The 24,965-nt window shown below is 41.6% G+C and overlaps 1 protein-coding gene and 1 pseudogene across 4 annotated transcripts in view; one reads left to right on the forward strand and one right to left on the reverse strand.

Annotated features, from left to right (window-relative positions):
- The window catches only part of EEIG2 (EEIG family member 2), an 86,572-nt gene that overhangs the window by 19,109 nt on the left and 42,498 nt on the right, over window positions 1-24,965 (reverse strand). For 3 of the 4 annotated variants that reach the window (XM_045897073.3, XM_064588726.1, XM_064588728.1), the window contains exons 3-5: window positions 14,719-14,748; window positions 9,683-9,799; window positions 5,839-5,885 (exon numbers count right to left, since the gene is read on the reverse strand). In XM_045897073.3, coding sequence (XP_045753029.1) covers window positions 5,839-5,885; window positions 9,683-9,799; window positions 14,719-14,748 — 194 coding nt within the window. The remainder of the gene's footprint in view (window positions 1-5,838; window positions 5,886-9,682; window positions 9,800-14,718; window positions 14,749-24,965) is intronic. The other variant, XM_064588727.1, reaches the window with a different exon arrangement.
- Window positions 16,366-17,084, forward strand: LOC135363944 (glyceraldehyde-3-phosphate dehydrogenase-like; annotated as a pseudogene).

Here is a 24,965-nt window from a genome sequence, read left to right on the forward strand (position 1 = left end):
AATCACTGAGTGCTTAGTAGTGTCAGTTTTTATTCTGTTACCCCTTTTTGTTCTGAAAATGTTTTTGTATCCCTTATCAGAAATTGTGTAATATAGCTCAATTACAGAATGAAAGAGATGAAATTTTAATTTCACAGTAATGTTTAGAGTATGTGAAAAATAACCTAAAATGACAATACCACCTACTTGGTATTCATGCCCTGTAACAATGCCATAAACTCAAGCAAGTCATTTTCTTTTCCTAGAGTGTCTTTACCTACCTCCTCTGCTTCGTAATTTCCTATTCATCCTCTAAAAATTAGCTCAGTGCCACCCCCTCTCACCCCCCACCCCCCACCCAGGGAAGACTTTCCTGGCTTTTAAGAAAAAATAGTTAGGGACTCTCCTCTATGCCTTGAGAGCATCATATGTTCTGTGTCTATCTCCCAAATAAACAGTGAATCCTTCAGAGCAGGGGCTGGTCTTAATTTAGTTTGGTAAATGTTAGCACATGGTAGACGATCAATGCATATGTACTGAATAAATGAGTGAATCTTGAATCTTGGGACCCTGGACAAGTTAGTTCCTTAACCTCTGAGCCTCAAGGTCCTCACTTAAAAAATATGGATAATGCATCACAGAGTTGTTTCAAGAATTAAATTGGGAGACAGTAATAGTCACTAAGTCATTTTGACAAATCGTAATTTCCTTCCTTCTGGAATACGAATGCTCCAGAGCCCCAGCTACCCAAGAGGATTACATCATCCCTAGATCTGCATTACCACCAAATTGTCAGGTGCCAGTGTAGCATATAATTTTTCTCTTGAAATATTCTTTTCCTGTATTAGTACTAGTGTTGGCTTTCTTTTCAGTCAGTTTCATTCTTTTACAAGAGTTGGTGGCTATCTGATGAGTTGCAGAGAACTACAAAACAGAGTTCAGGGCAGGTAGTTAGGAGCCTGACTTCCCAGCCGTCTTAAGCATAAATACAGGCTTATGGTATGACATTTTGTCTTTCAGAAAAATCATACAAGCCATGTTACAGATCCTCTGCTCATAAAATACCAAGCTAGAATTTAAAGCTGAGAATGCCAAAGATCTGCTATATTCTTGTTAGTTTCTCCAGTAGGTTTTTAAAAACTTTATATCATGAAAAATTCAAAGATAGACAAAAGCAGAGAGAATAGTAGAATGAACCTCCCCAGCAGTTAGTTACATACATCTAGGTCTTACAAATAGTCATGTCACTCAATTGCTTTGTGCCTTAGTTTCCTCATCTGTAAGATGAGAACTTGGATTATATAATACTTTTTTATTTTATTTTATTTTATTTTAAAGATTTTATTTATTTATTTGAGAGAGAATGAGAGAGAGCACATGAGAGGGGGGAGGGTCAGAGGGAGAAGCAGACTCCCTGCCGAGCAGGGAGCCCGATGCAGGACTCGATCCAGGGACTCCAGGATCATGACCTGAGCCGAAGGCAGTCACTTAACCAACTGAGCCACCCAGGCGCCCTATATAATACTTTTAAAACTGGCTTTGTGAAGCTCCCTTAGAGACTTCAGGGGTACTAAGGTACTCTACCTTTTTGCCCCTCAATAGAAGAATGTGATATACTGGGAGTCATCATACATTTAAGCAGAAGGACTTTGTGGCTAAATATTCTGAAAAAAAAAAAAAAAAAAATCACTGGACTAGACAACCTCCAACATTCTTTTCAGCTCTAAAGCATTGTGATTTTACATTTCTGATATATACTGAAATACAACCTAATAAAAATAACTTACTTTTTCCATCAGTCATTTAAACACTTTCCTATTCAGTCTATATTCAGCATGTGCAAGTGCATGGATGTGTCAGAGCTGCCCCTTTTCCACTGATACGTGTACAATTTCAGATATTCAGAGAAAAGAGAAAATAAATATTGGGGGTTTGTTTTTCCCAAGAAATACTTTTATGTATTTTGGGATTAGGTAAGGTCTGTTTATTCTAATGAGTTATAAACATCTTTCTCTATAAGTGTAAACTCTAGACTGTCAGATTTACATTCCTGGAGATAATATAGAACATAAGATGATCTATTTTTGAGCTCTTTAGTATTTGAGTTGCACAAATAGATAAAATGGTAGAGAAAGGGCCAGAAAGGGAATATTCATAAATTCACGAGAAGGAATGATGAATTCCTTTTCTTCTACTTAGTTTTGCTGTTCATTTTCTCATTTCACCCTAAGCTGATTCCACTAGAAAAATATTGTTACCTAAGAAGCCAAATACAGTATAGCAAAAATTGTTTAGTCCTAAGAGAGCAGGATGTAAAGAAATAAGCCAGGAAATTATGGTTTGAGAGATGACAACACAGGAAGGATAAGTTATAGTAAAATGCATAGTTTAATCAATAATTCATTTTTACAAAAATTTGTATTTTCATCTTTACAAAACACTGTAAATAGGGAACTATATGGACACTGCTATTAAAATTTAAAAAAAAAATTTATTTTAGGGGCGCCTGGGTGGCTCAGTCGTTAAGCGTCTGCCTTCGGCTCAGGTCATGATCCCAGGGTCCTAGGATCGAGCCCTGCATCGGGCTCCCTGCTCGGTGGGAAGCCTGCTTCTCCCTCTCCCACTCCCCCTGCTTGTATTCGCTCTCTCGCTGTGTCTCTACCTCCCTCTGTCAAATAAATAAATAAAATCTTTAAAAAAAAAAAAATTTATTTTAGAGTGAGAGAGAGTGCAGTGGGAGGGGCAGAGGGAGAGGGAAAGAGATGATCTTAAGGAGACTCCCTGCTGAGCGCAGAGCCTGACAAGGGGCTCAATCCCACCACCCTGAGATCATGACCTGAGACAAAATCAAGAGTTGGACACTCAACCAACTGAGCCACCCAGGCGCCCCTGGACATTACTCAAAAAAACATGAAGTTGATGCACAGGGAAATAATTAAGGTTTTCTTTTCTAAATATATTTTTTCTCAGATCTTTAAATAATATATAATTAACTTTCTTTTTCAATTGTCTTCAGGAATTGCCTTTGCCCATTCCATTCACTCTCCTATGCTCTGAGAGGACTTTTACACATCTTTCCTCAAACCCCCACCTCCATCTTTCCCATCCCCACTCTTCAGTGATCATCTTGTTTCCTATTTCACTAAGAAATCAGGAACAATTTGAAAATAACTTCTATTTGCTTCCACTTTTCATATACCTGAATCTGAAGCCTCATTCTCTGCCTCATTCCTCTTGACAATCCAAGGACACTGTCTAGCAACTGTCCTTTTTCTCTTCTGTACCACATCTCTCCTTCTCTCTTGAACCATTCATATCAGTACACAAATATACTGAACTATCTCCCATCTTAAAACAATCCCAGGGGCGGCTGGGTGGCTCGGTCGTTAAGTGTCTGTCTTCGGCTCGGGTCATGATCCCAGGGTCCTGGGATTGAGCCCCGCATCGGGCTCCCCACTCGGCAGGGAGCCTGCTTCTCCCTCTCCCACTCTCCCTGCTTGTGTTCCCTCTCAGTATGTCTCTCTCTGTCAAATAAAATCTTTAAGAAAAAAAAAAAACAAAAAAACAATCCCAAAGACCTGCCTTGACCCTGTATCCTCTTTTTATTTGTAACTCCATTTTCTGTTCCTATTTTTGCAGCAAAATTCCTCATAAGAATTGTTTATATTGTCTCCAATTTTTCTCCTCCCAAACCCTCTTTGACTCACTCCAGTAAGGCTGCAGGCTCAGAGCATTCTACCGAAGTGCTTGTCAAAGGTACCAGTGGTCTCTGTACTGCAGAGCCAAAGGTCAGTTCTCAGTCCTCATCTTCTGTGATCCACGTCCACGGTGTGGGACAGAGCCGATTGCTCTCTCCTTTTTGAAACACATCCTTCACTTGGTTTTCAGGACGGTCCTCTCCTTTGGTTTCTTCCTCCTCTCTCACACTTGTTCCTTTGCTGGTTCTTCCCTGTCTCCCCAGTCTCCAACACACTGGAGTGTCCCACCCCTCAGTCTTTTTTTTTTTTTTTTTTTTTTAAAGATTTTATTCATTTATTTGAGAGAGAATGAGATAGAGAGAGCATGAGAGGGGGGAGGGTCAGAGGGAGAAGCAGACTCCCTGCCGAGCAGGAAGCCCGATGCGGGACTCGATCCTGGGACTCCAGGATCATGACCTGAGCCGAAGGCAGTCGCTTAACCAACTGAGCCACCCAGGTGCCCCCCCTCAGTCTTTTTATACTCACTCCCCCTGGGTCATTTAATCAAATGTCATGGCTTTAACTACTCTCTATGTGCTGAAGATGTCATGATCTCCAAATTTGTATCTCCAGCCTGGGCCTCCTCTGTAGTGTCATATCCAACTGCCTACTTGAAGTGCCTGGCTGGATGTTAAATGGGGATCTCCAATGTAACATGTCCAACACCCAAGCTCCCAGCCCCCAACCTGTTCCTCTTAGAGGCTCTCTCATTTCAAAAAATGAGTTACTCAGGCCCTAAACCTTGGACTACTGAAATAGCCTCCTAACTCATCTACCTATTTCTGCCCTTGCTCCCGTCATCGTTCCCACAAATTGTCTATTCTCTACCTAGCAGCCATAAGTCAGATAATTTTATTCCCCTGCTCTAAACCCTCTAGTAGCTTTTTTTTTTTTGCCATTTTATTTTTTATTTTTTTAAGATTTTATTTATTTTTTTGACAAAGAGAGACACAGCGAGAGAGGGAACACAAGCAGGGGGAGTGGGAGAGGGAGAGAGAGAAGCAGGCTTCCCGCTGAGCAGGGAGCCCGATGCGGGGCTCAATCCCAGGACACTGGGATCATGACCTGAGCCGAAGGCAGACGCTTAACGACTGAGCCACCCAAGCGCCCCTCCCTCTAGTAGCTTTTTATCTCAGGTTGTAAGCGGCCGAGGAGACTTTTTTTTTTTTTTTAAGATTTTATTTATTTATTTGAGAGAGAGAGTGAGAGAGAGAAAGAGCACAAGAGGGGGGAGCAGGAGAGGGAGAAGCAGACTCCCTGCTGAGCAGGGAGCCCGATGCGGGACTCGATCCCGGGACTCCAGGATCATGACCCGAGCCGAAGGCAGTCGCCTAACCAACTGAGCCACCCAGGCACCCAAGGAGACTCTTTACCATCTGATCCCATTTCCTATCCCCCTCTCCTCATTCTGTCTGGTCTAGACATACCGGTCTCCTGGCAGCCCCGTGGACATACCAAACACACTCCTCCCTGAAGGGTTTTGTCCCTGTTTCCTCTACCTCAAATGCTCTTTCTCCAAATACCTGCATGGTGCACTCCCCACTTCCTTCAGGTCTCTGCTCAAATACCACCTCTGCCAGGGAAGACTTTCATCTTGACTACTCTCTATAGAACAGTAAACTTTCTCCCCACCATGCCCTCCTACCCTGCATTATTTTTCTCCAAAGCACTCATCGCCATCTTTATATTATACATTAATTTCTTACTTGTTGTTTTCCTCTTAAGAATATACGCTCCAAGAGGTCAGGGACTTGGTCTATTTTTTTTTTTTTTCACTGCTGTTTCTCTAGTGTCTAGAATAGGGCCTAGCACATGGTAAGGCACTTAACAGGTATTTGTTGAAGAAATAACTAAGTCCACAGAGATCAAATTCAAAAATTTAATTGTATAGTTTCACCCAAAACTTGAAGATGATGAAAGATCTACAGCTTAAACAATTTTAGAGTGTGGGGAGCTCGTTTGGCAAAGGGTTAATAGTAATTTCTATGTGGTCAGTCTCCTAGGAAAAGAACGGTTCCTTCACTCGTAAACACTACAAGTTATGAATATAAAAATTTAGACAAAAAAAAAAATCACTATTATACTTTCAGATAAATAATTCATTTACTGAGCATCAACTTACGTTTTAAAACACGGGTCACCAGACATCAGCTGCATACTGATCAAAACCTGGGTATTACAAAAAGAAATATGATTATAAAAGTTCCCTTGAGAGGAGAAGCCGTGTTCTGCTAATCCACGCATCCTCCACAGAACCTAGGCCAGTATTTCCTATTCAGAGATTACTCAATAAAGCGATTGCTGAATTGGGTTACATCCAGTATTAAATTGCTGCTTTACACAGACCATTTTCAACATTCAAAACTTGGTAATGGCGAAAATCGGCGTGGGAAAGGTGGAAATGGAGAGCCAATGCTGTGATGGCCCCGTGGGTGTGCGCAGCTCGCCTGGTCTCCTGTATGTCTTTCCTCCCAGATTCCTGTGGTGCTGAAGCATCTGGAATGCTTCCCTCCAACGTGCCATGTTGACCCTTCAAGGGGGGGCCTGCAGTGGCTTGTGAGAGCAGAATGCTTCTGGGCTTTTTCCAGCTTCAGAACAGAATTTAAAGCTTTGTTAATGCTTTCTGAAATGCTGCTCTTCTCTACTTGCTCACGGTCTCTTTAAGACTCAACCATAGGATCTTGTTATGTTCTTCTGGGAATAATAACGGTAATAGCAGTAATAACGACAACATTAACAGCAATCGTGATTTGAGAATTATGTGCCAGGCGTAAGCTAAGTGTTGTAGACTGCATGATTTCATTTAGTGTTCAAAACTCCTAGGAGAGCCTGATACTTTCCTTTTAAGCTCAGGAGATGAAGTGATATTTTCAAGATCAGGTAGCTAATAAAGGGTAGAGCTGAGATCTGAAACTAGGACTGCGTAATACTGAAACTCATGGTCTTTATGAAGAAGAGAAAATTTATATACGTGCATATTTTCTACTAGTGGCTGACATGTATCCTAACAGAACCTCATTTCTTTCTTATTTCTTCACCCCAGTGCCTCCACTGCTGTTCCTCTTCTCTCTGAGCGCTACACGAATTAAATGTGGGACCTGGGCCGGCTGTGCAGGCATCCTTATCCCTTCTGCTTTCATAGATCTCCACAGTCTGGTTTCTAACTATATCAAAACAGCACTCTTGAATACCCTGAATGTCTCAGAAGGGATGGAGAAGGCACATGCAGCTTTTAAGACATTGTGTGGGGAAGCAGAACAGAGAGTGGGATAGTGGTTGGAGGAGGTAAGAAGTGGTTTTTGTTTGTTTTAAATACAGTAGCTATGAGAGCTGTTTCTTCATATGTTAATGAGGATGATTCACTGGAGATAGAGATGATTAGGAGAAGGGACAGTCCAAGCTGCATAGCTCTTGATTAGTCAAGCTTTGGACTCTAGCACTTAAGAGGAAGGAGTGACTTCTGACAGGGAGAGGGACATTTCCTTCATTGTAATGGGGGCAAAAGGGCTAACAGGGCTGGAGAGACAGGAAGAATTGTAAATTCTGCAACAGGAAGATGAGGGAATTTGAATTTAATGACTTCTGTTTTCTCCATAAAGGATAAAGTAAGACCACTAGCTGAGAACAAGGGTGGTGTGTGGAGATATGAGGAGAAAGAAGGTATAAAATAGAGTATTTGGAAACTGGGAAAGGACGCTTACAAAGGAAGTACAGTTGCTTGATGGTGGCGAGCAAGACTGTAGGAACGGCAGCTATATGGTGGTGTGATCTTCTCCAGCAACGTTCGGCAATTAGGGTGTAGGCCCAGAGAGGTCAGCTGAATTTGACTGGGGTCAGGGACTCGCCAGGGGACAGCAATGAGGGAGATGGGCAAAGCAGCAAGAAGTGTTTTTAAGCATAGGAGTATCGTGGATTCTGGAATCTAAGCTGGATAAAGAGGGCAGTGGAAGCAAGTGGAGGCTGGTAGAGAGTGAGAGAACAGTAAGGTGAAGGACAGCTAAGTGAGCAGGAGACCAAGAGGACTGGAAACATAAGAGACAGTAGTAGCAGAGGGAAATACTGTGGTGAAGTTTCTAGAGATACAAAAGTCTAGAGTTTGGGGGGAGGAACTGAGATGAAGAAAAAGAAAAAGTTGCTGGAGAAGGGTAGTGTAAGGAACGGAGAGGCCTCAGGCACATAAAAGATTAGCTAGAGGGAGAGAATGCACAGAGAAGACAGTCCCCAAGGACAGATCACCCACCAGATGGTGAAGCCACCAAAACATGGTGACAGAAGAGATGGAAAGAGAAACTGTGAGCTCGGAGCTAAGTCACTGATGAGCAGGAGAGAGAAGGTAACTAGGTGGCCAGGAGATGATACAGCTCAGGCAGGGAGAGTGTGAGAGCTGAATGGTGTGATCTACAAAAGAGTAAGTTATGGGGTGTCTGAGTGGCTCAGTCAGTTGAGTGTCTGACTCTTGGTTTCAGCTCAGGTCATGATCTCAGGGCTCTGTGCTCAGTGAGGAGTCTGCTTGAGATTCTCTCTCTGTCCCTCCCCCCACTTGTGCGTGCACGCTCTTGTGCTCTAAAATTAAAAAAAAAGAGTAAGTTCTTTGTAGGATCAAGTGGGAGAGATGGTGTGAAAGGATCAATGGGGAACCAGAAGGAAACTACTCTAGGAGCTGGCCCTAAGGAATGGGGTGAGGATGGGGGAGTCTGAAATTAGAAAGTTATTTCAATTCCCAATGAAAACACTGTAATTCAGAGAAGGATTACTGCTCTTCTTATGCTGCAAATATGAAGAAACTGAATTTAGTGGCCTGTTTGGGGTCAGTCTAAGAATGAACAGCACAGTCTGTTCCTTCTGAGTCTGGCGCTTAGGCAGTACGGTAACATGAAAAGACCACTGACCACACGGCAGAAGATTCGCATTCTGGCCTCTGCTCTGCCCCCAATGACTTTAGTGAGACACTTAACCTGAGCCTCAGCTTCTTTATCTGGAATCTACCCCATCGACCCAACACTGTTTATGTCACACAGGTATATGCAAGTGCTCTGAAATTTTTTGTTATTTTACTGAAAACAAAGTTTGAAAACTGTAGGTATAGGATAACTCTTTGCTCCACTAACTTCTGATCACCCAGTTTTTATTCTGAATTATTTTCCTTTCCTTTTTTTTTTTTAAAGATTTTATTTATTTATTTGAGAGAGGGAATGAGAGAGAGAGAGAGCACATGAGGAGGGGGAGAAGCAGACTCCCCGCCGAGCAGAGAGCCCGATGTGGAACTCGATCCCAGGACTCCAGGATCATGACCTGAGCCAAAGGCAGTCGCTCAACCAACTGAGCCACCCAGGTGCCCTATTTTCCTTTCCTATCATTAGATAAGCTACCATCATGGGGAAACCTAACTAAAATACAGCAAAATGTATGTCCAGTGAGTCTTACCAAGTACAAGGCACTTTACAAACATTTTCTCAACTGGTCTCATTTAATACCCCAGCAACTCTCTGCAGCGTGGCCACGAGAATAGGAGGCTGCTGATGGTACTTGGAAACAACAGGGCCAGATGCCTAAAGTGAGTTCCACCTGTCACTTTACTAGTTACAGGAAAGCCCAGTGACTTCTCTGTGCCCACCACAGCTGCTTGGGAAGTCACTTTTTGGGAGTGATTAACATTTTTAAGGTATTCACTCATCATGCTCCTTACTCTCAATGAGCCCTTATGCTATAGCAGTTGTATGTACTATTCCCTGAATGTTCACAGCCCCAGAAACACCTTAGGATCATGAAGGTGAACATTTGTTAATTTTCACTGCTTCTGTGATTGGGGTAGCTTGCCTCCCTTGATGGTGAGTGAGTGTTTCAGTGGTGTGGTCAGCTTATGATCTCAGTACCGTTTCCCATCTTGCCCTTGGCCGTATATACCCATGCTTATTTAAAGGCAGAGATTCTCATTTGTTGACATGCAAATCTCAAAACGTGCTTACTTTAAGAATGGAATTATCCTGTCTTGTATTTTTGGTATCATAGCCTTCCAGTAAACAGCGACGAGTGGTATTTCCTGATCCAGCAAACTCTGCCAGGTTTAGATCTGCAAAGCCCAGCTATGAAAAGAAAGGGAATTATATTAATAGAATATCTACTAGGCTCCTATCATATTCTCCTTAAAATAAATATTCAATCCATGTTCTAGACAAGTTTTCTCAAAGTTCAGTCATTTGCAATTTTGGCCATCTTAACAATATCTACTCTATTATTTGCTTAACGTGTGCCTTTAGATTGGCTCGCTTCTTTTGTAAAAATGTATTACCTATTCTATTCTTGGCTTAAGCAATGCGATCTCTGAAATCACAGATTTGATGTGCTTAATATATATATTTCTTCTGTACACTTTGAAATACATAACTGTTAAAGTAAAAATAATGTTTATCAAACAATTAAAATCATTGCAAGTAGCAGTGGTACTCACCCCACACTGTGGGAAACAGCAGCAGACCAATCATGATCATTTGCATATTCATAAAGAAAACTGATTAGACTTTCTTCTCCCTGTTCTGATTCTGGCTCCATTACCAGTTAACCACTGGTGACTGCAGACAGTTGCAGGTTATTAAATTCTTACTTTCCATGCAAGAAATAGAATGATTTAAGTTTTCTTTGGTATAAGCCCCTTCTCCTTCACCACCTTCCACAACATTTGCCTCGCTGATCACACTTAAGCTAAATCCCTTTTTATGAAACCTTTTCCCCTTTCCCAAAGCTATGCCCCTCAACAACCTTCTATGCTGCTCTCCAAAGGTTTAGCTCAAACTTGTTCCTCCTTCTCATTACTACCCATGCTCAGTCCCCATTTTCTGCAGCTACCGAAGATCGTCCTGCACTCTGTCCTCTGATGTTGTTTAACCCCTATTTCTCGTTTCTAAGCGGTACAAGAAATATGCCCGATTTTTTTTTTTTTTTTTTTTTACAAACTAAGTCTGTTCTATTCTACATCACTAAATGCATATGGAGTCTTCTATTAAAAACAACAAAAAATGTTTTTGAGTTTGCAATTAAGCACATCTCCCTGAATGCCTAATAAAAAGTACTAACTGTTTCAAACACTGATATGATTTTAAGCTGCCTGCTTTAAGATTTTAAGACACATACTGGGCACATAAGAAGGCATTTTAGATGAAGATTTTAACTAAAGGCTGCAGCATTATTTTAGTAGCTTTTAACTGGTACAAAAAGGATGGAGAATAAGAACTTACAGACCAGTTGAAAGGCCATGATTCCTAAACGCAATAATAATCAGAACACATCAGCCATGGGTGACATCTACCTAATTTTCACAGGGTTACTCTAGCCTTACTGCCTTTTAGGGGTCCGACAGATCAGCAGAAAAGCCCAGATGTAGCTAGGGCAAAGCCACATACCAATGAGCATGTGAAGATTCATGGGGCTATTTGATTACACATAATCTGAAGGCTGTATTTCCTACATTACCCCTTCCCTTTAAACCTCTAGCACCTCCTTTCCATCCAAACTCTCTGCTGATGCCTTGCTTCCTAATTCACTCAGAAGCTAAAAGCAATCAAAAGAGCACTTAACTTCCAGAAGCTCTTATTGCTGGCCACATGCACTCACCTGCCTGCAGCTGCACTCTGCGTGCTGTGGGTGAACTGGCTGTGCTCCGATCTGAGGCCAACGACTCTCCCCCTGCCCTCACTGCTTCAGGAATTCCTCCCTCTCTTCTGCACTCTCAAGTTTCCCTTCTCTGTCGAACCATTCCCATTAGCACACAAACATGCCGGAGTTTTTACCATCTTAATGAACAAAAGAAAACCTCATCCCACATCTCTCTCCAGTCTGTTGGACCACTTTTCTGCTTTTATAGCAAAACTCCTTGAAAGAGTTGTCTACGTTGATTGTCTATGGTCCCTTCATCCTTGGCCACCACCTTGTCAACTTCACTTCCCCATTCTCTTCCTATTTTACTCTCCTGGCCACAATGTCCTTTTCCTTGAACATGCCAAGACCGCCTCAAGGCCTTTAACACTTAACTGTTCTTTTGCCTGACACATTCTTAGATCTTCTTGTAGCTTTCCTCCTCACTCCATTCAGGTCTATGTTCAAATACCACCTAAGAGGCCTTCCATGACCATTCTTAATGCCCTGACTCCTCCCTTCCTCCCCTACCCTGTCCCCCTTTACCCCTTGCCTACCTTGTTCCTCTCCTTAGTAGCTGTCATCATATCACATACATACACATTTCATATTTATTTTGTTTACTGTCTGTCTCCTCCAACCTTCCATAAGAATATAACAGCGCAAAGAACAATGCTGCCATATGGTAGGCAGTTAATACATATTTGTTGAGCAAAAACTGGCCCATTGGCTTACCATCCAGTTAGAATGCTGGTATTACAGTGTCACCAAGCATAATTAAAAAAAAAAAAACCAATCTGGTCAGTCACCATTAAGAAAGCATATTAAAAGGTGGGGTATGTCAATGTGATGTTTTAGGCTGCAGGTTACCAATGAAGGCTGTGATGTTTCAGGCTGAAGGTCAACATTTACTGAGCACCTTTTGTGTGCCAGGCCCTGTTCTGGACACTGCAAAACAGTGATGAACAGGACAGATCAGGACTTGGTGAGGCACCAGAGAGTCCATATTTCCTTATGATTTTCTCTTTGGCTTTACTGAGATAACAGTCTCGTTAAAATGGTGTATCTACATAGCTATTAGTTATATCTGTGGTAGATATTACTTCATTTGGCAAATAATTCTGAGCATCTGCATTTCAGGTAACATTAGGCATTGGGAATGTAAATCATTCCTAGTCTCAAGGAGCTCATAGTTAAATTCGAGAAGATAGAAAGAAAATACATTCTTATAAAAAAGTTTAAGTGCTGGGATAGAAGAAGGCACAGTTACAAGACAGAAAAGAAAAGAAAATTTCTCAGGGGAAGGGATGACTAAACTGAGTGTCTAATGCTGTATGAGTTGACAGGACAAAGGAAGGGGGAAGCGCATGCATAACAGGGAAAATATCAAGTCATAAGGCAAAGAGGCTAAAATAGCACGGTACACTCCAGGAAGTTTCTGAGGGCAGTAAGTCTGAAGCATAAGAATAAGTGAGTGTGAGCATTCACAGATGGCGTCCAAGATGGGTCTAAATGCTGGGTTAAAGACTTTTCATTTCATTTTCCTTGACGGGCAATAGATAGCTGAAGGACTAAAAGTGGAGGAATGATCATGTTCAAATTTCAGAGTGATCATATGGCAATAGTACGAAGGATGGATGGAGGGAGAAATCAGGGGCAGAGAATAAAAGATAGGAGGCATAGAAATAATGAAGCCATAACCTATGGCACTGGCCTTGTGAATGGAGAGAAGGGATGGTTTTTAAATGAGAAGGGAGAAATCAAGATTTGTCAATTGCAGCAGACCCTGTTTTTTGCCTCCCCACCATCATCCAATGTTCTAATATTCCTTGTTAGCAGAGCCCTGATTTTATTCAAGTGTCCACCCTTAGCTCATCCATGTGCAAAACGGAAGTGGCCCAACCTCTAGCTCATTGTTAAACTGTGATTAGTCTAAGCTAGCCATGGCAATCCATTCCTATTGCCCATGACTGGTATAGGAGTGGGCATATGATCCAGTTGTGGTCAATGAAAGGCATGGGGAAATCCTCTGAGGGCTGACTAGGAAAAGTTTTCTCACTCAAAGAAAGCCATTTGTGGAGAAGCAGCTGGATTTTGTCATATGTGAATGGGTGGACTAAAAATCCACCTGGTGACCATGAGAAGAGCTAGGCAAGGATAAAGTCATCACACAGAGAATGGAAGAATGAAAAGAGAAAAGTAACATGAGTTCTTGATGATGTCCTTCAGTCAGTGGCTTAACTAATCCTGGAGCAGCTCTATCTCGCATCTGCAGCTCTGTTTCGTATCTACTTGCTTTGTGAAATTAAAAAAAAAAACAAAAAAACCACCTCTAGGTGAGGAGGGTATTCTGTTACTTGTAATAAAGAGCATCCTAACTGACACTGCAACCAAGTGCTTTTAAGGAGTTAGGCAGACTTGATGGTTAAGCTGGTGTCCTGGCTCAGATGACTGAATTGATGGAGATACCATTAGAGACTGAAAATAAAAGAGGAGTATGTGCGTTTCTGGCAGTATTACTAATTCCTTCTATTTAGCAAAAAGGTGAGCACACTAATTACTAGTAATTCCATATAGCTAGTAAAAATATAAAGGATAGTAGTGATCATGTACTACAGAATGCTAAGAGAGCACAGAGGAGAGGTCCTATTCCACTGGGGGGCGGGGCGTGAGGGGAGGTGGGATTGGTAATACTTCCCAGGGGAGACTGAATTAACAGATGCTATTGCTTAATGGAACCAGAGATCATCTTCTAGTAGGGAAGCAGAAATGTAAGAATAACATCCCATAATCAGCTTTTAGAAAGAATGTGCCTATAATTTATTGCTGGATCCAACTTTTCAACCTCCAAGTTGCTTTATTTAAAGACAGCCAACTTGCGGGCCTGGGTGGCTCAGCTGGTTAAGCGTCTGACTCTTGATTTCATCTCAGGTCATGATCTCTGGGTTGTAGGATGGAGCCCAGCCTTCCAGCTCTGCGCTCAGCGGGAAGTCTGCTTGTTCCTCTCCCTCGGCTCCTCCCTGCCCCACCCCACTGCTTGCACTCTTTAAAATAAACAAATAAGGCTGCCTGGGTGGCTCAGATGGTTAAGCGTCTGCCTTCGGCTCAGGTTATGATCTCAGGGTCCTGGGATCGAGTCCCGCATCGGGCTCCCTGCTCCTTGGGAGCCTGCTTCTCGCTCTGCCTCTCTCTCTCTCTCATGAATAAATAAATAAAATCTTAAAAAAAAAAAAAATAAATAAATAAAATCTTAAAAAAATAAAAACAGCCTACTTGAATAGCAATTAGAGGAGCAAACCATTTGATTTTTAAGATTATAAATAGCAGTGAGTGATATTAAAAGTTCCAAAAGAGTAAAAGAACATCTACTTACCTTTGCATAAGCTTTTCCACCTTTCAATTCCTGCCAAAGATAAAAAACACTGTAAGGATATCATATGATTAAAGACTTAAAATTAAACATACATCACATAATCCTGAAGTATTTATAGTTTTACATGCTTGCAAATATTGATAGTAAATTTCTAATGATCTTAAATTCAACTATTTGGATGGCTACCCTACCCCCATCCCCCAAATTATCAGAATTTTAATTGAGAATTTAACTTAAATCTGAAAAAGGCAAATGGTAAGAAGACAAGCTAATTTTTAATCTATTCTGAAGAAGAAATTGCCAAAAAGTATCCTAGACACACTGTTAGAACCCAAATCACCAAAGAAATGTTAAATTACTTACTTAGTAAGCACATGAATGACATTGTGGAAAGATTTTAAGAAGAGTTGAAACACCTACCCCAGAGACAGCTACTCTTACCAATTTTTAGGAACAGTCCAAAAGATGCCTTTTACTCAAATGTACCATACTACACACACTGTTCTATATCTTACTTTTTTCTACTATATGATATTGTCCACATTAATATAAATATATATATAAAAACACATATAATACTGATCCAGTTAGTATAGTAGAATCCCTCTTAACTAACGTGAACAAGACTGGCAAAAGTGAAAAATAATAACAAATAATATACAGGCATCTTAACATTTTATTTGAAATATATAACTGTACACTAATTTGCCAAATCTCTGGATTTAGGACATGGCACAGTTGTGAGAATTAAGTGTAAAATACTTAGAACAAAGCCCAGCACACAATATACTCTGTATGTGTGTTTGCCATTACAATTAGGGTCAAAATCTCCTCTCCCTACCCACTTTTAAAAAATTAGTTTTAGTACAACACAGTGATCTGACAATTCTAAACATTATGCAATGCTCATCATGGTAAGTGTAGTCACCATCTGTCACCATACAACACGATTACAAAATTAGTAACTATATTCCCTATGCTGTACTTTTCATCTCTGTGACTTATTTATCTTGTAACTGGAAGTTTGTACCTCTTAATCCCCTTCACCTCATCCCCCTCCCCTCTGGCAATCCCCAGGTTGTTCTCTGTACTTAGATTCTGTTTCCGGCTTTTGTTTGTTTGTTTTGTTTTTTTAGATTCCACATATAAGTGAAAGCATATGGTATTTGTCTTTCTCTGACATTTCATTCACTTAGCACAGTACCCTCTAGATCCATCCATGTTGTCATGAATGCTAAGAGTTCATTCTTTTTTATACCATTTCCATCTTTAAAGTGGTGAATTTAAGCTCTCTGCTCCTCCCTGTTTGACAGAGAGCCACATCTTATGGTTCAGTGCCAGCCGTGTCCCTGAGAGTAAACGGATTTGGCTTTATTGGGTGCCTGGTCACTAGGGCTGCTTTTAACTCTGGCAAAACAGATAACTGTCACCATCAGTGACCCCTTCATTGACCTCAAATACATGGTCTACATGTTTCAGGATGATTCCACCCACAGCAAATTCAATGGCACAGTCAAGGCTGAGAACAAGAAACTCGTCATCGATGGAAAACTCATCTCCATCTTCCAGGAGTGATATCCAGCCAACATCAAAGGGGGTGATGCTGGTGCTGAGTGTGCTGTGGAGTCCACTGGGGTCTTCACCACCATGGAGAAGGCTGGGGCTCACCTGAAGGGTGGGGCCAAGAGGGTCATCATCTCTGCCCCTGCTGCTGATGCTTCCATGTTTGTGACGAGCGTGAACCATGAGAAGTATGACGACTCCCCTCAAGATTGTCAGCGATGCCTCCTGCACCACCAACTGCTTGGCCCTATCCTTGACAACTTTGGCATCATGGAGGGACTCATGATTCATGACTCCATGCCATCACTGCCACCCAGAAGACTGTGAAGGACTCCCTGGGAAGCTGTTGCACGATGGCTGAGGGGCTGCCCAGAACATTACCCCTGCTTCTATTGGTGCTGCTAAAGCTGTAGGCAAGGTCATCCTTGAGCTGAATGGGAAGCTCACTGGTATGGTCTTCCATGTCTCCACCTGCAACGTGACAGTCGTGGATCTGACCTGCTGCCTGGAGAAAGCTGCTAAATATGATGACATCAAGAAGGTGGTGAAGCAGGCATCAGAGGGCCCCCTCAAGGGCATCCTGGGCTACACTGAGGACCAGGTTGTCTCCTGCGACTTTAACAGTGACACCCCACTCTTCCACCTTTGATGCTGGCATTGCTCTCCAAGACCACTTTGTCAAGTTCATTTCCTGGTATGACAATGAATTTGGCTACAGCAACCAGGTGGTGGACGTTATGGTCCACATGGCCTCCAAGGAGTAAGAGCCCCCTGGACCATCAGCCCCAGCAAGAGCAAGAGGAGGAGAGGCCCTCAGCTGCTAGGGAGTCCTTGCCCCAACTCATCCCCCAACACACTGAGAATTTCCTGACCTCTATACAGTTTCCATCCCAGACCCCATGAATAAGGGGAGGGACTTGGGGAGCTCTACCTTGTCATGTACCATCAATGTACATGTACCATGTACCCAGCCAAAAAAAAAAAAAAAAAGTGGTGAATTTAAATAAGATGGGCAGCAATCTATGGTAAACTCTATTATTCATGAATATTTGCTGCCCTTTCCTGTCGCATTGATGTCTGGCGTGGCCATATCACGGAATCTACCCTATTATGAATTATTGAATTATTCTTCTTTATTAGGTTATTATCATATCCCTTAATAGCACACTTCACTAAATAAAACAAAACTTTCTCCAGATGATTCTTGTCTCTTCTAGCTAATTCTTTGCTCCCCTCTACAGCTAAACTCCTTGAAAGACTTCTCAATTTGCTATATCCCACTCTCTAGTCGATCTACTTCAAATAGGCTTTTGTCCTCATTTTCCCTCTGCAATGGTTCTTAAGATTACCAATGATGTCCATTTTTGTTAAAGCCCAAAGGCTCTGTCTGCATCTTACTTAACCCCCCAACAGCATCTGAAAGGCTTGGGCACTCCACCTCCTTTCCAACATCATTTTTTTTTCCTCTAACCTTCCATGGTGCTGCAATTGCCTGGTTTTACTCCTACCTCAATGGCTGCTCCTTCTCACTCTCGTTTGCTGGACCTACTCCTGTATTCAACCTCTGTAGAAAGAACGCTAGTTGCACACCAACTATCCATTCCCCTGCTCTCCAAAGTAATAGAAAACTATATTTTTAGGTGGGTATATGGCTACCCAAAATAATGACAACATTTAAAAAAATTTTTTTTCTTATTTAGGGGTGCTTGGGTGGCTCAATTGTTAAGTGTCTGCCTTTGGCTCAGGTCATGATCACAGGGTCCTGGGATCTAGCCCCACATTGGGCTCCCTGCTCGGCGGGAAGCCTGCTTCTCCCTCTCCCACTCTCCCTGCTTGTGTTCCCTCTCTTGCTGTTTCTCTCTGTCAAATAAATAAATAAAATCTTTTAAAAATTTCTTATTTAAATTCAATTTAAGTAACATATAGTGTTTCATTAGTTTCAGAGGTAGAATTCAGTGCTTCATTAGTTGCATACAACACCCAGTGCTCATTACTTCAAATGCCCTCCTTAATGCCCATCACCTAGTTATCCCATCCCCCCAAACTCCTCCCCTTCAGCAACCCTCAGTTTGTTCCCTAGAGTTAAGAGTCTCTTATGGTTTGCCTCCCTGTTTTCATCTTATTTTATTTTCCCTTCCCTTCCCCTATGTTCATCTGTTTTGTTTCTTAAATTCCACATATGAGGGGCGCCTGGGTGGCTCAGTTGGTTAAGCAACTGCCTTCGGCTCAGGTCATGATCCTGGAGTCCCGGGATCGAGTCCCACATCGGGCTCCCTGCTCAGCAGGGGGTCTGCTTCTCCCTCTGCCCTCTTCCCTCTCGTGCTCTCTCTCATTCTCTCTCTCTCAAATAAATAAAATCTTAAAAAAAAAAAAAAGAGGTAGTAAAAATTCTATATAACTCATTTAAAAAAAAAAATTCCACATATGAGTGAAATAATATGGTATTGTGCTATGGCAGGGTGACCAAGATTTGGCCAAAAGGATGTAAGAAGTGATACATATGAATTCTTGCTCCTCTCCTGCTAACAGTAATTTATACTCCTTCTGAATGTTAGAGTGATCCAAGATTTGGTTCAGGATCTCTTGTCTTCTATGTCTACACTTTCCTCATTCAAGTCTGTAGGGTTTTTTTTGGTTTTGTTTTTTTGGTTTTTTTTTGAGAGAGAGACAGAACGAGCAGGGGGAAGGGGAGAGAGAATCCCAAGCAGCCTCCACTCTCAGTGTGGAGCAGGACACGGTGCTCCATCTCACAACCCTGAGATCATGACCTGAGCCGAAACCAAGAGTTGGACACTTAACTGACTAAGCCAACCAGGCGTCCCAGGTCTGTAGCTTTAAATAAAAACTATGCTGGTAACTCTCATGTCTCCGTCTCTAGTCTGACTTCTCCCCTGAGTGCCAGACTGGTATCTTTAAATGACTATTGGACATTCCTACTTGGTATCTCATAGACATCTCCAATTTAACATGGCCAAAACAGGCCTGCTGATTTCTGCTTATCAGTCCCCCAAATTATTTCACTCTGAGCTTTTGCCATTTCAATAAATAGCACAATTACCTTCCTATATGCTCAGGCAAGGGTCTAAGAGTTATCCTCAATTCTTTTTTTTTTTTTTTTAAAGATTTTATTTATTTGAGAGAGAGAGAATGAGAGAGAGAGAACACATGAGAGGGGATAGGGTCAGAGGACGAAGCAGACTCCCTGCCGAGCAGGGAGCCCGATGCGGGACTCGATCCAGGGACTCCAGGATCATGACCTGAGCCGAAGACAGTCGCTTAACCAACTGAGCCACCCAGGTGCCCGAGTTATCCTCAATTCTTTTCCCTTCATTTACCACATCCAATCTATCAGTGGGGGTCTACCTCCAGAAACACATCCCACATCATACCGTCTCTGTGGTTATAGCTCCATGCCAATACAAGCATTCCTCACCTGAACCATCCCCACCACCTATGTGGTCTATCTGCAATGCATCCTCTACACAGCAGCAAAACTGATCTTAGATCATCTCTCTCCTTAGTAAAATCCTCAAATGGATTCCAATTGTAATTAGAATAAAATCCAAACTCATTACCATGTCCTATAAGGCCCTGCCTGATCTAGTGCCTCCATCCTCATCACCAAGAGCTTTCCCTCTCCTTCTTTTCCATCTTCCAGCCAGGCTGGTCTTCTGTCATTTAAATATGACAGATTTGTTGTTTAACCTAAATGGGGTTTACAATACTTTTGAATCTGTGGCTTGATGTTTTTCATCAGTTTTAGAAGATTCTCAGCCACAATACCTTTCCTCTCCCTCTAGGGCTCCATTTACATATATGTTAGACCTTTATACTGTTTCTCATGTCTTACATTCTTTTTTAAATTTTCCACTTTCTTTCTGTGATTTTGTCTGGATATTTTCTTCTGTCTTATTTTCCAGTTTACCAAACCTCTCTTCAGTTTTGGTAAGCCTGCTGTTAAATCTGTCTGTTGAAATTTATTTTTATCTATTTAGCTTTATTTACTTATTATTTTTTAAAGTTTTTTTTTTTTTTTAAGTAATCTCTACACGCAACATGGGGCTTGAACTCACAATCCCAAGATCAAGAGTCCCATGCTCTACAAACCAAGCCAGTCAGGTGCCCCTTGTCTACTTAGCCTTAAATTTTAGTTATTTCATTTCTCAGTTCTAGAATTCAGTTTGCTTTTATCTTTATAGTTTCTAGTTCTCTAATAAAATGCACCCATATTGTTCACTCATTATAGTTACAGTAAATGTTTGTCTCTGATCTTCCCCAAACCTGTATCTTCCATGAGTGTGTTTTCATTATCTATTTTCCTTTTGATATTTGGTCATGCAGTCATGTCTCTTGGTATACTTGGTAATTTTTGTGCATGATAATTTGAAGAAGTAATTTGAGGCTCAGAATAGTGTTATTTTCCTTCAGAGAAGATACACATTTGCTTCTGGCAAATTCTGACAGGGGCAGATCACTTTCATCTAAGCAGGGATTAAGCAGATTAGAAGCTGAGTTTCAATCTTTATACAGGCTGATCTATACCCACCATACTCCTTCTAGATTGAAACTCTTAGGGAGTCCCAATGAAAAGTCTGGGGTATTTACCAAGGCCCTTCGTGCTGATGGGTCCTGGACTCCAGTTTTTGTCCCTTCAGTCTTGTAAAATTGCTGGGATCTCAGCTAGCCTCTTCTCAGTCATTGCTTGCAGCTCAGCTTCTTAACCACTGCTTGCAACTTAGCAAATGCTTTGAGGGAAAAAGCAATGCTAAATGTCAGGCTCATCTCTTTATGCTTCCCTTGTCTATGATTCTAAGCTTTTTTTTTTTAAAGATTTTATTTATTTATTTGACAGAGAGAGACATAGCGAGAGCAGGAACACAAGCCGGGGGAGTGGGAGAGGGAGAAGCAGGCTTCCTGCAGAGCAGGGAGCTCGATGCGGGACTCGATCCCAGGACCCTGGGATCATGACCTGAGCCGAAGGCAGACGCTTAACGACTGAGCCACCCAGGCGCCCATGATTCTAAGCTTCTTAAGTCCTTACTGCCTTGGCAGCTTCTGATACCTTCAAGCAGCTGTTTTTTATATTTGGTCTAACTTTTCAGGCTGTTCTCAGAGGGATGGGTGGTGTTTAATAAGCTGGTCCATTAATTTCCGAAGCATAAATCCCCAGGTATTATAATCTTAGGGTCTGTTATGGATTGCACTGTGCATTTCTCCTCCCACCCCCCAAGATATGTTGAAGTCCTAACCGCCAGTACCTTGGGATGTGATCTTATTTGGAAATACATAGGTCATCTAGTTAGAATGAGGTCCTAATCCAACATGACTGGAACCCTCATTAAAAAAAAAAAAGGAGATTTGAACATAGTCACAGACACACACAGTGGGAAGATGATGTGAAGACACAAAGGGAGAAGACAGCCATGTAACTGGAGTGGTTCATCTACAAGCCAAGGAATGCCTGGAGCTACCAAAAGTTAGGAGAAAGGCATGGAACAGTTTCTGGAGCCTTTAGAGCATGGCCCTGCTGACACCTTGATTTTGACTTCTGACCTCCAGAACTATAAGACAATACCTTTGTGTTGTTTTAAGCCACTCAGTTTATGGAACTTCAATATAGCAGCTCTAGGAAACTAACACAGGGCCTTTTTACTTTCAGGTATGGGATGGTTACTTTCATGTACCAACTTGCTGGGTCATGGGGTGCCCAGATATATGATTAAACACTATTTCTGGCTATGTCTGTGAGGGTGTTTCTGGATGAGATTAACATTTTAATCAGTCAACTGAGGAAAGCAGATTGCTTTCTTCAGTGTGGGTGGGCATCATCCAATCTGTTGAGGGTTTGAATAGAAGAAACAGGCTGAGAAAGGTTAAATTCGCTCTCTTTACCTGTTTGAATTGGGACATCAGTTTTCTCCTGCTTTCAAACTAGGACTTACACCATCAGCACTCCTAATTAATGGCTTTGACCTGAACTTACACCATTGGTTTCCTGGTTCTCAGGTCTTTGGTCTGAAGACTGGAATTACACCACCAGCATTCTAGGGTCCCCAGCTTGCAGATGGCAGATCGTGGGAGTTCCTGGCCTCCATAATTGTGTACGCCAATTCCTTATAATAAATCTGTATCTATATAGCTACCTCTCCACTCTATTGATTGTTTCTCTGGAGAACTTTGACTGTATTAGTTAATACAAGGTCCTACTGCTTTAGAATGGTCTTTCCCTAGATCTTTACATGAGTGCCTCCTATTCAAATGTTACCTTTCAGAGAAGTCTCCCCTAATTTTCTGAAATGATTTCCTCTCCCTGAGTTATTCTCTATTATCTCATTGAATTTTATATACAACACTTACCATCTAAAACAATTTTATTGGGTTACATGCTTACTCTCTATCTTCTCTATCACTCTTCCCACCAGCTCCAACCAGAAAAGAGAGTCCTTGAGGGCAGGAACTTATTCCAGTTGACCACTGTCCTTTCAGGGCCTAGAATAGTAGGTGGCACTTTGTAGGAACTCACATATTTGTTGACAGGCGATGGACTGCTTCCCTGTGTCCTAGGCAACAGAGTGCATTATCAAACTTTTTGATCTTTGTTAAATTTATAGGTAAAAAATGGTGCCTTATTTGTAGTTTTAACATACATGAGACTGAGTAATTTTTTATAGGTTTGGAAGCTATTCATATTTTCTGTTTTGTGAAATAAATATTCTGTTGCTTGCCTATTTTTCTAAAGGGTTATTGATCTTTTCTTCTTTATTTATTTGAAGGAGCTCTTTCCATACCAAGGAAATTAGTCCTCTGACATGGTTTGCAGATGTTTTCCCTTAATTTATAGCTTTGCTTAAGGTATTTTTTTGCAATGCAGAAAATGTTTGTATAGATGAGTTTACTGATTTTTCTTTATGGGTTCTTACTTTTATTCTCATGTGGCCTTTTCTCTTTTCTCAGTGGCTGAAAGATAACAAGACTGGAGTAATTCCCTTGGACCTAAAGATGGGCATCATATGGTGAAGATGGCAGAGCTGCTCTACCAGCCCTGGACCCCTTGGCTGTTACCCACGAGAGACATAAACTTCTGTCCTGTTTAAGTCATTGTATATTTGGGTATCTGCTTCAGCAGCTTATTGTATATGCTCTAACTAATACACCAAACCATCACAACCTGAGGAACTGGTTTATTTCAGATGAACAAGTCCTACCTTAAATTACAAAATAATTAGTTTTTTTGGTAATAGACTCAGTGTATTTATTTATTTATTTTAAAGATTTTATTTATTTGACAGAGAGGGACACAGCGAGAGAGGGAACACAAGCAGGGGGAGTGCGAGAGGGAGAAGCAGGCTTCCCGTGGAGCAGGGAGCCTGATGCGGGGCTCGATCCCAGGACCCTGTGATCATGACCTGAGCCGAAGGCAGACGCTTAACGACCGAGCCACCCAGGCACCCCGACTCAGTGTATTTAATTAGCAGTTATGCTTTACTCTAAACTGGTTATATGTTTTCTTTTATTAAAATTCAAAGACTGGTCATCTTTAGAAAATTATGACTAGAACTCCATTTAGTAAAGGTTTCAATATAAAAGCCACAGCAGCAATTAAAGTAGAAAGAGAAGGTAGGATGCTTTATTATATCAGTTAATCCTCAAAACTTCTAGAGAAAGCAACTATTATACTCTTAGCTTGGATGAAGAAACTGAGTTTTAGAAAGTCAGGAGAACTGCCTAAGGTCTTACAGTTAATAAGCAGCATATCTGGGACTCAAACATAGGTCACTATGATGACATACACACGTTCACTGCACTATCCTTCCTTTAGGGAAGATTTAATGCAATTATTATTTTTTTAAAGATTTTTAAAATTTATTTATTTGTCAGAGAGAGACACAATGAGAGAGAGAGAGAGCGCACAAGCAGGGGGAGTGGCAGGCAGAGGGAGAAGCAGGCTCCTCGCTGAGCAAGGAGCCTGATGCAGGACTCGATCCCAGGACCCTGGGATCATGACTTGAGCTGAAGGTAGACGCTTAACTGACTGAGTCACCCAGGTGTCCCCTTGATGCAATTATTGCTGCTCGAAGTTAGACTGTTTTAGAGGTCTATTTTCATTAAAGGCTTAAAACCTATAAAATGTATATATGTATTTATGTTATATCTTAGCTGAGTAGATGAATCAATATAACAAAATATAGCCACACACAACATAGTGCTATCCATTCACTCAAAAAGCAGAGAAAGAAAGTTAAAAATACAACTTCTTATCTGATAAAGAAGAACACAAGACTGGAATGGAAAAGAACAAGGCAAGGGACTCCTGCTTTTCATTTTAAGTCCTTCCCTTAATCTTTGAACATGTATATGTATTATATTGGTAATAAAAAAAAATGTATATAAGATAGAGGGGCGCCTGGATGGCTCAGTCGTTAAGCGTCTGCCTTTGGCTCAGGTAATGATCTCAGGATCCTGGGATCGAGCCCCGCGTCGGGCTCCCTGCTCAACGGGGAATATGCTTCTCCCTCTCCTTCTGCCTGCCGCTCCCCCTGCTTGTGCTCTCTCTCTCTCTGTGTCAAATAAATAAATAAAATCTTTAAAAAATGTATATAAGATGTAACATACAGGTTACATTTAAAGGCAACAGTTTCATTCACCTATAGTGGTGACAAATGGATTTCCTCTTTTTACCCCCC

This window comes from Mirounga angustirostris, unplaced genomic scaffold, assembly GCF_029215605.1.
Source record: "Mirounga angustirostris isolate CCGP_5_RB_7025 unplaced genomic scaffold, mMirAng1.0.hap1 SCAF_4, whole genome shotgun sequence".
Lineage (NCBI taxonomy): Eukaryota > Metazoa > Chordata > Mammalia > Carnivora > Phocidae > Mirounga > Mirounga angustirostris.